This window comes from Echinops telfairi, unplaced genomic scaffold, assembly GCF_000313985.2.
Source record: "Echinops telfairi isolate 266 unplaced genomic scaffold, ASM31398v2 ScPeMD7_7457;HRSCAF=8495, whole genome shotgun sequence".
Lineage (NCBI taxonomy): Eukaryota > Metazoa > Chordata > Mammalia > Afrosoricida > Tenrecidae > Echinops > Echinops telfairi.
This window is the reverse complement of record NW_022111357.1, coordinates 349602-361385: the sequence shown is the minus strand read 5'-3', so window position 1 is coordinate 361385 and position 11784 is coordinate 349602. Positions and strand designations below refer to the sequence as shown.

The 11784-nt window shown below is 48.8% G+C and overlaps 1 protein-coding gene across 1 annotated transcript in view; it reads left to right on the top strand.

Annotated features, from left to right (window-relative positions):
* Window positions 1-11784, top strand: part of LOC101664557 (erythroblast membrane associated protein (Scianna blood group)) — a 15061-nt gene extending 3277 nt beyond the window's left edge. Inside the window, exons 4-11 of the mRNA XM_030888003.1 lie at window positions 1438-1554; window positions 2719-2751; window positions 4629-4661; window positions 7077-7097; window positions 8194-8214; window positions 9028-9054; window positions 9524-9550; window positions 11075-11784. Of these exons, the coding sequence (XP_030743863.1) occupies window positions 1438-1554; window positions 2719-2751; window positions 4629-4661; window positions 7077-7097; window positions 8194-8214; window positions 9028-9054; window positions 9524-9550; window positions 11075-11784 (989 nt within the window). The remainder of the gene's footprint in view (window positions 1-1437; window positions 1555-2718; window positions 2752-4628; window positions 4662-7076; window positions 7098-8193; window positions 8215-9027; window positions 9055-9523; window positions 9551-11074) is intronic.

The window sequence follows — 11784 nt, the reverse complement described above, 5'->3', positions numbered from 1 at the left end:
AAACAAGGCAGAGAATGAGAGCTAATATTTGCTTCATTTCCTGTATCTCTGCTCATACACATGTATTCTCGTGCCTGTTTTCACACTCCGTGTGTGGCGACACAAACACTTTCATCTTTGTCATAGTCATGTGTTGCCATCACCCTTAAGTCATTCTCTGCAATATGGTTTTTAAGGGCTGCAGAACACTCGCTGTGTGGCTGTAGCACACAAAAATGTATCCTTGTCCTATCTCTGACTCTCTGGATGGTTGTCAATTTTCCCTCATATTGTAACGAATGGTGCAATCCATTATCTTTGCACATACTTTGGAAATGATTCTAAGTATTTTCTTATCATTTCTTGGGGCGAATGGGCCAAAGGGAGACATTTGAGAGACCCTTGCCTTGGGGGTGTCATGGCTATGCACTGGGGTGTGAACTGCAAGGTCAGTGGATGGAAACCACCAGCCACTCCTTGGGAGAAAGACAAAGCATTCTATCCCCATCAAGAGTTACAGTCTCTGAAACTCACGGAGGCAGTTCTACCCTGTCCTATAGGGCTGGAATGGACTCATTGGCAATGAGTTTGTTTTGCTGACATGTGGAGTTACATGGCCGAGAAAGGTGATTTTTACATCCAAGGAAAGTAGTCTGCGGCCTGGGGGCCAGAGGGAGAGGATCATGGGCCTCCATGAACCCCCTCCTTCTCCTATCTCTGTCTCTCCCTCTTCTCTTACACTGCCATTGCCGCTCACTGAGGGCCTCCTGTTTCATATGTCTGATTCCCTGAAATCTTGCTGCAACCCAACGAGATCAGGATGGCCATCATTCGGCATTCCAGATGAGGTGAACCCAACTCACAGAGGCTTGGTCCCTTGCCCAGACTCATCCCTTGTCACCCAGTAGTTGAACTGGGACTCATAGCTTATGCACTTCACCACTTGCCACAATGCCTCTTCTGTTCTTTTGGTCTCTTATCTATTCCTTCCTTCCTTGCTCTTTTCCTGCCTGCTTCGGCCACAGGCTTGAGACTGTGGCACATGGAAAGTATGTTGCTCCTGCTGATCGTGCTCAGGGCGACGGAGGGCTACTCCAAAGCAAAGGGGAAGGCAGGCCTGATCTCTGAGGAGAGCACCTACGATTCTCAACCATCTCTGGGTGATTTTCCCATTGAATTCGAGGCGGGGCTAGGGGTGAGTCAGAAGCTCCATGTGTCCAGGCAAGACCTTCTAACGTCGGTATCGTTCCCGCAAGCTGACTGTGTTGCTTGTCTTTGGAAGTCATCCTGGTCACCCAGGGTCTGAGTGACTGAGAGAAGGGAAGACCCTCGCCAGTCTTGGCGAGAGAGGTCCAGCTGGGATGTCTGCGTCACCTACCATCTGAGATGGGGGCCCAGGGCATGAGAGCAATTCTCAGACCCCTCCCTAAAGGTAGGCGTTGATGGTTTCTGTTTCAGCTCCATCTCTGGGGAGAGTCTCCTCCTCCACGGTGGCACTTGCCGTGGTCCTGTCTGTCCTGGCCCTTCTCCTCGTGGCAGGCACTTATCTCATCTGGAAGCAAAGAAGAACAAAAGGTAACTGGGTGGTGAGGGGGCCCAGGCTGGCAGGCGCTGGCCAGGGAGCCCAGGGCTGGAGCTTCTCTGGAGAGAGCCAAAGAGGAAGTAAGGGTGGACCTGACACTTATCCCTTGGATGGAGACCCGGCAAGTTGGCTGGGAGAAAACTGGTACAGCCATGCACTGGTCACTCACAGTGAAGAGGGAATTACAGAAACTGAGAGAGCTGTGTTCTGATCCTTTGAGCAAGAAGGAAATCACCCTTTCGATCTTGCCAGGCTCGGGAGCAAGATGAGGCTTTCTGCTCTTGTCTAGAGTTACCATCTTGGAAACCCACAGGGGCAGTTCTAGCCTGCCCTGAGAGTCAGAACCAACTGGATTGCAGAGAGTTTCATCTTACCAGTCAATGAGCCTGGTGGTGCATGGGTGAAGTGTAGGCCTGCTAACCACAAGGTTAGTGGTTCAAACCCACCAGTCCACTCTGCCGGAGCAATATGAGGCTGACTGGAACATATGTGACCTTTAAGGAGCTGTTCCACTCTGTCTTCTATGGTTGCTATGAGTCAGAATTGACTTGATGGCAGTGGGTTTGGTTTTGATTTGTCATGCCAGTCATCTAATGAATTAAGAAATCCAATGACATCAATTGAATAAAACCCTCATAAATATATTTGAATTTCACAGCATCTTAGGTTTGGAAAGGGCCTTGAAAGGCACGTGACCCAATATTCCTTCCCCAGTCTTACAATTTGGAGGCTCTCTAATTCTCTCAAAGAAGTCCCTGGTAGCTCAGATGGTTAGTGGTCATCCCTGATAGCTCAGATGGTTAGTGTCCGTCCCTGGTAGCTCAGATGGTTAGTGCCCGGCTGCTAACTTGGGATTGGTGACTCAAATGCACCCAGAGGTGCCTTGGAAGAAAGGCCTGGTCATGCACTTCCAAAATGACCTGGTCATTAGACCCGCGTGGAGCACAGGTCTATTCGGCACACGTGGATCCGTAGGCGTCAGAGCTGCCCTTCCAGCAGCGGGGAGCTGGCAATCCTTGCGAATGCTCCCATCGCTGCAGGGATGCAGAGCAAGTCCTCCTCATGCAGCTGTGACTCTCTGGGCTTTACCTCTACCTGGACAATTCTACCCTTCCTTAAAGTGAGCTGACATCTCTCTCTCTCCCCCCTGCTTCCAGAGAAGCTTCTTTATGAACAGGCGATGGAGGTAGGTAAGTGTCCTGGGCTGGGTGAGAACATTTCTCTGTTTAGCTCACTTCTGTATTCTTAATGCTCACTTACCTAAGTCCTGTACCTGATTTAATTCTAACCTCTGCTGTCTTTGGTAGTGGAGTTAAGGGTTTAAATATGTTCTTTACAGTTTGGCGACTCTTGCTTGTAAATGCTTGCCTTCCAGCATGCTTGGTGAGTTTTTGAGTTTGTGCTCATTGCTTGACCTTATTCTGTGAGACTTATGAAGATCTGATGTGGGGAACGTTGTTATTCATTCAACAAATAGTTGATCATTGTCTACTGAATGCCCCTGATCCCATGAGGTGCTGGGATGACAATGGTCAGTCCAAATGAAAGTCTTTGTCCCCTGGAGCTTTCTGCCTGGCCAGGAAGGTATGTAGAAATTAAATAACAAACAAATGTAGAACTTCAAGTATGATAAGTACCAGGAATGGAAATCCAGAGTCCTTTTGGCATAATGTAGTGTTGATACATTGGGCTGCGATCCAAAAGGTCTGTAGTTCAAAACCACCAGCAGCTCCTTTGGAGAAAGATGAGGCTTTCTACTTCTATGAAGACGTGCAGTCTCAGAAACTTACAGGGGCAGTTCTACGCTGTCCTATAGTGTCGCTATGTGTGTTAGTCTGGGTTGACTAGAGAAACAAATTCATAGACACTCATATGTGTATAACAAAGAGCTTTCTATAAAAGAGCATTTGTATATTAAGAAAACATTCCAGCCCAGTCCAGATCAAGTCCATAAGTCTGATATTAGCCCATATGTCTGATACTAGTCCATAAATTCCTCTTTAGACTCATGCAGCACATGCAGTGATGCTAAATGCTGGAAGACCACAGGCCAGTAGGTAGAAAGTCTTGTGGATCCAGTGGCAGTGGAAGCATCTCAACGCTGGCACGGTTCTCCACATGTCTGCTCCAGCTCTATGAGTGTCTAAATAGCAGGAAGGGGAAGGCAGAGAGTGGGTTTGCCTTCAGTGAGCTATTTATCCCCATTGAGCCTCCAAATGAGGTCATCAAACTTCGACCTGATTGACAGTAAACTCAGCAGGAGATTATGTAACTGCCACACGCTGAGTCCGCGTTGACTCAATGACAGTGTGTTTGGGTTAGTGCTTGGTATGGAAACTATGACCAAGAAAATCCAATCAAGTTTGACGGACCAAGAGGACTTCCTACAGGAAGTGGGCTTGAACTGAAGGATGGGCAGGCATGATTGACTGGAAGAGGGAACAGAAAGCCATGTGCAGCAGAGAGGGAAGCTTGCGTAAAGAAATGTGGCCAGGACAGAGCAGTGCTTATTCGAGGAGTTGAAAAGGTGCTCTGGTGGGGAGGCTGGGAGTTAGGCAGAGAGAGGCTAGACCATCTGAATCCCTGGGTGGTGCAAAGGGTTAACACCCTCTACTGTTATAGGAAGAGAGGAAAATTCGAATCTAACCAGATTTGAAGGAAAGGGCTGACAATCTACTTGTGAAAAATCAGTCAGCAAAAAACGCTCTTCTAACACCCGTGAGGCTGCCAGGACAAGATCGACCGAATGGCCGCTGGCGTGAGCCCGTGAGAGCTTTGTCAGTCTTGCTAACGATTTCAGCTCTTTACCTACAAGCAGTGGCAAAGCACTGATGGTCAGAGTTGTGCTCCGAGGAACGCTTTCTCTCTGGCTTTCGTGTTGGGACGACCCGAGAACAAGAGAGGGCTGAGAGGACACTGCAGAGGGCATTGCTGGCCTCCAGAGCCCAGGGGGAGGGGGCAGAATAGCACAAGAGGACAGGCTGGAAAGCAGGTCCCGGCAGTGGGAATGAGGGACTCGCCAGGCACCACCGGAGGGTCTCATGTTCTTCCTCTTTCCTTCTTTTAGAGAATCTTCTCTCGGATCATGCAAAAGAAAAAGGTAACTATCTGTCTAGAGCTAGGGCCTGGGGACAAATGACACATGTTTTCCTCCTCCTCCATAAACGACAAGTCTCTTATTAAATACACATTTTAGATATATTCATGGAAACACTCTATTATCTTTTCATTCCACGTTTCCATGAACTTCTTGAATGCCCCTCCATTAAGATGGTCATTCCAGGTGGTGCAGGTGGCTAATCTGGCTAGCTGAAAGGAGGGAGGTACAAACCTATCCAGCGGCCCCTTGGAAGACCGGGTGGTCTGATTCTGGAAAGGTCCCAGCCTAGACCACCCTAGTGAGCTGCTCTTCTCTGCACACAGAGGGTTCAACTCGGCAGCCACTAACCATCCCTAGCATTAATAATCACGGGGGTTAGTTTCTAATGGCCAAGAGCCATGGGGCAGGTGGCAGAGGAAGCAGGATGCCCAGGGCCAAAGGTAAAGCTCTGGAAGATGCCCAGTCCCCTCCATCAACCTTTCCATGAATGATCTCCAAAGCAGGTCCATAAGCTATTTTGAAAAAGATATTCATATGACAGTATGGTGCACACGATCCTCTCTCGGGGCTCCAGTCCTCTGCATGGAGAGAAGGGGCATGGTGCAGCGGCGGGCTCCCAGCCCTGGATGAGCAGCACCTGGCTCCGGGCCCAGCTCTGCCTGCCAGTTACTGGCACTTCACCACCTGAGCCCCAGGTGCCTCATCCGTAAACCAGAGATAAGGAATCCTTGCCCATGACTGTTGTTTGAATATCAAAAAGGACAACCTTTCATGAACTCCTATCCCCTGGCCTGGAGCAGAGAGGCCTCTTTTTCATCATCACCCATTAAATGTTTGCTCTGGGCCACTTGGGGGAGGATGGAGGCCATGGTTGTGAGACAGCAGCAGGGCTTCTGTCCTTTGAAGTCTCGCTAGGAAGACAGTCATTGGCTCTCAAGTGGCGCTCTGTGATTTCCACATCTCCCCCTTCCTCAAGCTGGTGAATGTGTGGCGTGCACACCGCAGGGACCCTAGGGCTATTCTGTCCAAGAGCAGGAGGTCAGGTGTTGTGATATGGCCTCCGACTCAGGAGTCGGACAGACTTGAGTTTAAATCCTGCCTCGTTGGCCACTTCCTAGCTGGATGGTCGTGGGCAAATTTCCATGTTCCTCTGAGCCCCAGACTCCCCTCTCTGTAAAATAAGTGTGTGAGACAATTCGGCACCTCGCTCATTATCAAACCAAGCTCCTTGCCACCGAGTTGATGCAAATCCATAGGTTGGAATCCCTTCTCACTTCAGGTTCGAGCGCTCTTATTAAAATCTGTGCTTCTGCCAGATGTACCAGGGTATACACAAAAGATGGCACAATTTCTTAGAGCAAGAATTGTCCTTAAAAATAGCTTGAGGGAAATGCTGTACTTAACATTGTTTTATATGAAAGCCAACAATAGTATGCTTTGGAGCAGAATTCAATATCGTCATGACTTTTAAGATAAAACGCACCCTAAAGAAACACACCCTATGTTTATACGAGATGGCCATGCGATCCATATGCTCTAGAGTCCATCCTCCCCCCCCCCCCCCCGTTCATCATTACTGTTGGTGGTTCTTGGGAGATGAGGTTTGAAAACGTAAAGTAGTACATGCCAATACCTTGCACAGTGCCCGCGGGAAATGTTGGATACATGGCAGCCATTGTTATTGACATAATAATGACCATCATGATTGAATGACTATAGATGCTAAACCAGCTGTAGGAGTCCTGGTGGCGCAGTGGTTAAGCGCTCAGCTGATACCAGAGAGGTCTGTGGTCACACCCACCAGCTGCTCCAGGAGAGAAAAGACCAGGCAACCTGCTTCCTTAAAGGGTCCGCTCTCTCCCACTCACAGCCACCCTGTAGGACAGGGCAGAACTGTCCCTGGGGGTTCTGAGGCTGTAGCTCTTTACTGGAGTGGAAAATCTTGTCTTTCTCCTGCAGAGTGACTGGTGGCTTTGAATTGCTGACTTTGTAGTTGGTAACATAACCACTACTCCACTAGTGCTCCCCGTGGGGCAGTTCTACTCTTTCCTATGGGGTTCCCGTGAGTCAGAATCCACTCAGTGGCACACGGCACTGGCATACACTAACTGTGGCTTATGAAACGGCAGCAAAGAACAGGCTCAGGCGCATCCGGGTACCCACCACACAGAGGAAAGGAAAGGAAACCAGACAGACAAAAAGGAAGGGAAGAGGAAGGAAGACGCCAAGTCCTGGGCAGCCAGGATCATCAGCAAAGTGGTCCCAAATGGGAGGCTGGAGGTCAGACCTGCAGGCGATGTGACTGATGGAGAGTCCCCTTCCTTTCCGTCTCCTAGATGCCAGGATGAGCCCTCTTGCCGGGGCGCTTGCTCACATCCCTCTCTCTCTCTCTCTCTCTCTCTCTTCTCCTTCCAGGAAGACTCCACAAAGGCCTCAGTAAGTCCCGTTCTCACGATGCACAGTCCTCTGTAGGCGTCCTCGCCTGCCTCAGGATAAGGGCCCGTTTCACTGAGATGCTCTGCCCAGGACAGAAGGGAGGAGGCAAGGGTACTTCAAGCCAGAAGAATGGGGAGTGTGTGTGTGTGTGTGTGTGTGTGTGTGTGTGTGTGTGTGTGTGTGTCTTAAGGACCTCTTTCCTCAAGTATCTCCTGCTTCTCTTTCTTATACAACTATTATTTCCTTCAAAATAAGATTATATGTGTGTGTGTGTGTGTGTGTGTGTGTCAAAAAGAGGTGTAGCTTTCATAAGTGAGGCCAATCTGGAAGTCCCCTTTCATACTCAGCCATGGCATTCCCTCAGCTGGCTGGATCCTCATTAAACTGAGGTGTGGGGTCATACTTCCCCATTTCATGTAAAGGACTCTCTTCTGTAACATTAGAGGTCTGCAGGCCAGTGCCATGCCTATTTTAATTTACATTGAGAACAGTTACATAACAAAAGTGCGTAGGAAAGTAGCCACAGAGCCCCTGGGTGGTGCAAAGGGTATTCAACTGGCTGTTTGGACCCACCCGAGGGTGCCTTAGAAGACAGGAGCCGCGGAGATCTGCTTCGCAAAAGGCCATGTTTTATTGGATTGCTACACTGCACACTCAAGGCGGCAAGATCAACTTGTGCCAACTCACAATGGCAGCACGTATGCACAGCATGGGAAATGTAATAGATGTCCCTGAATTGCACATATAGCAATGGTTAAAATGGCACCTGTCTTGTTGATTTTACCACAATTTAAAAAATCAAATAGGAATTCAGGAATAGCTTAGAATAAACTTCTGTTTCATGCACCCTCCCCTCTGCCTGCACTCACAGACTCATTAGGTCTGCATGGAGACAGGTTAGAGCGTCAGTGTGCAGTCAGGGCTGGGCTCACAGTGGGATGTATCAACTGTGTGGTAAGTAACTGGGGACCCATGGTCCATACTAGACCAGGGACATTGTGGGACCTTGCTAGTGAGTGTAGTCAGGATGGCACTGTGACATTATGTGAATCTAGAAGCCCATATTCTGATTTGTCCAACTGTTTTTATTCTCCAGAGAAACTCCGGAGTGAACTGAGTAAGTTTCCTATGTTCTTATCTTATCTTCCATTCCGACTTACCTCCCATTTGTCAGGGTAGCCAGCCTTTAGCAGATCATCATGGGTCCAGTAGGCACAATTGTACCGCGATAATAAGTAAAGATTATAGTAAAGTCATAGAGAGCATGAGAGATAGAAGAGAGATTGAAATAATGGAGTCAGACACAGTTCCTGGTAGCATGCTCACCTCAGCCTCACTTGGTGGTTCACGTGGAAAGAGATATTTATTGTTAACCAAGGCTTTTCTGTTCTCTGGGGACGTGCAAGCCCCCTAATTACAGGTGAGGACACGTCACAGGAAAGGCTTGTGCTATAGGTAATAAGTAATGGGAGAGGGGTGATCTAGGGGTATACATGCAATAGGAAGAGGAGGGATTGGGGGTACACATGTGACAAGATGGGCGGATCCTAGATTCAGGATGGCAGCCTAACTTTGGATGTCACTGAGCCGGTTTGACCTGTTCCCTGACTCACTATAGAAGCCATTATCAGTAGGGTGTAAGCCTCATCTCAGGGACCAGACTGATGGCCGCAAGCCTTTAGGGAGAAGTAGCCCACTGTCCCTAACAGCAGGGAGTAGGGCCTACCTGTGGTGGGACCAGACAGTAGTCTGGCAACGACTGCCTTCAGGGAGGTAACTTGACAATCATTTCCCATTAGCTGCAAAGCAGTGTCCTAAGTCTAACATATGTTTGGGGGGGACGACTTGGGAGAAATCTTTCTGTCTCCCGCACCCATTGACCCTGTATTTCCGGTGATCGGGAGCTCATCCCCGCTTTCTTCTTTTATAGAGTTGAAGAGAGCTGCAGCAAACTCAGGTGAGGTGCCTTTTAAAAATTATTTTTATAAATCTATAGAGTTTCATTAAAATACAAATCGACAGGGGCGTATGACATATACGTTTAAACCAAGTTTTCACAGGAATCTGACACTTGCCTAAAACATTTACGATGTAACTTTAGATGCAATTTATCAAGAACTCATCTAATGATGAATCTCATGATTCAAGACAAAGCTTTTGGTTATCGGTTAATTCTTTATTATTATTATTATTATTATTATTATTATTATGTGAGCCACCAACCCAGTGTGAAAGTTTCCCCCTGAGAATAGGGCTTTTAAAATCTTAACACCCTTGAATTGATTCAAGGAAATTTGGGCGGTTGGTGATTGAACTCTGATGCCAATGGTGGTGAAATGCCTTTTACCCCGCGCCTGGCCTGACCCCCAGCACTGGGGTTTTTCCATTTCTCCATGGCTGTAACCCCGCCCCTTTATGCCTTTCAGGCTGGAGAAGGGCCCGCCTGCACTTCGGTAAGTCCCTCAAACCGCCCTGGTGGGTGTCCCACGAAGCTCTGCAGCTGCAGTGTCTACTCCGTGCCTTTGGAATACGGGGTCAGCTTGTTACCAACTCTACCGCAAGGGTTTGGATTTGGAGTTTGGAGGGGGAATCACATTTAGATTTAGAAAGGCTTTGAACACAGAGATTGGTTTGATTTTCTTATGGTTTTTCTCTAGTCTGATATTTGACATTTTTCGTTAAATGAATTGGCTATTTCTATTTCTTTTTATGAATTGTCTGCAGGGGTCCTATTCTGGCTACTTTTATTGGTGAAGGCTCTTTCCATATGAAGTATATTAACTAATGATTTTCCTGATTATCCAATCTTTATTGTGTTTTTGTAAGTGCTTGCTTTGTGTGATCAATCTTTTGAGCACACTCATCTTTTCCTCTGTGATCTCGTCCATGCCTTCATATTCAGGGAAACTTTCCCATCCCAAGATTGGATAGCTGGCCACTACTCCTGCCTCTTTTTACCCATCGGCCACACTCTCTTTGTTGACAGGCCGGTTTTCTTGGCGAGGGGGGCGCAGTCTCAAAGATGAAGGCATTGAGTTAGAGGCCTTAACAATGTTGATAGTCCCATAAAGGTTTTTGGTTTATTCTGAAAGATTTGCATTTTTTTTATTTATTCCTAAGGAATTTATGGGTTTTTCCGCTGCTGTTAGCATGATATCTGTTTGTTGTGGTTGTTGTTGTTGTTTTTAACTCTCGGAGAGTCTTTATCAATTTTCCGGGCTGTGCATCTTCTTCCCGTTCACACTCTCTCCCTGCAGACTGGGTGCAACAGGACTGATTCACTGGTCACTTGAGAGATGCAGGTCAGAATGATTAGCAGGTCACTTGGGCTACCTGGGCATTCCAGGAACCGCCATTCACAAGCCTGTCTGCCTCACCTCCACCGGCTGGCCACTCCTGGTACCTCCAACAAACACAGACTTCCTCCTTTCACTCGCCAACCAGAAGAATAACTTATTTCCCAGATTTGGGGTGGGGGGGCACACTGTGATCCCTATAATACACATATTAAAGGAAAAAATCCTTCTCTCTACACTATCTTAAAATGACCATTATAAGCCATAATTTTAGCCCACAATACTCGTTTTATGAACCGGCCACTGTTCACCGCATTAGCGCATCAAATCCACACAACAGCTCTTGTACTGTAGGTGCGGGTATTAACCCTTTTTAAGGTGGAGGATACTAAGGGAGAGAGGAGGAACTTGCCCAAGGTCACATAACTAGCTAGTAGTGGCCAACCAGAGTCTGATATCCAAGCCTGTGCTTACCGTCACCGTGTTAAGTTCCTTTGGACAACAGAAGGCAAAGGCAGCACTTCCTCCGGATTAAGACAGCCTTGCAGACACACCATTCTTTGGTTTTAGTGTTCTGCCCGTACCTCTGTGTGGGGGGGACCCATGAACCCAAATGGACCACTGAGAGTCGTTTTAGACCTAAGCCTCACCCCTCACCCCTCTGTGACTCACTCTCCGCAGTGGCCGTGACCCTAGACCCGGACACAGCGCATCCCAAACTGGTCCTGTCGGCGGACAGGAGGTGTGTGCGGCTCGGAGAGCGAAGGCAGCCGGTGGCCGACAACCCGCAGAGATTTGACTTCGTTGTCAGCGTGCTGGGCTCCGAGCGCTTCACGGCCGGCTGCCATTACTGGGAGGTGGGTGTGCAAGACAAGACCAAGTGGATCCTGGGGGTGTGCAGCGAGTCGGTGAGCAGGAAGGGGAAGGTCACCGCCTCACCCTCCAACGGACACTGGCTGGTGCGGCAGAGTCAGGGCACCCAGTACGAGGCGCTCACGTCCCCGCAGACCTCCTTCCGCCTGAAAGAGCCCCCGCGGTGCATAGGCATCTTCTTGGACTACGATGCCGGCGTCCTCTCCTTCTTCAACGTGACCGACAGATCCCACCTCTTCACCTTCACGCATGCTTTCTCGGGCCCTCTGCGTCCTTTCTTTGAGCCTTGCCTGCACGATGGAGGGAAAAACACGGCACCTCTGGTCATTTGTTCCGAACTCCAGACATCAGAGGAGCCCAAAGGAAAAGGCCATGCGAATGGAGACGTGTCCCTTAAGGTGGACCCTTCCTTACTGCCCCCTCAAGCCGCAGAGCCCTTTCCATTCCGGGATGTGGTGCTGCCCTGGCCCTCTGACCTCGGACCTGCCCTGCAGGGGCTCAGGGCACCATTCCTTTAG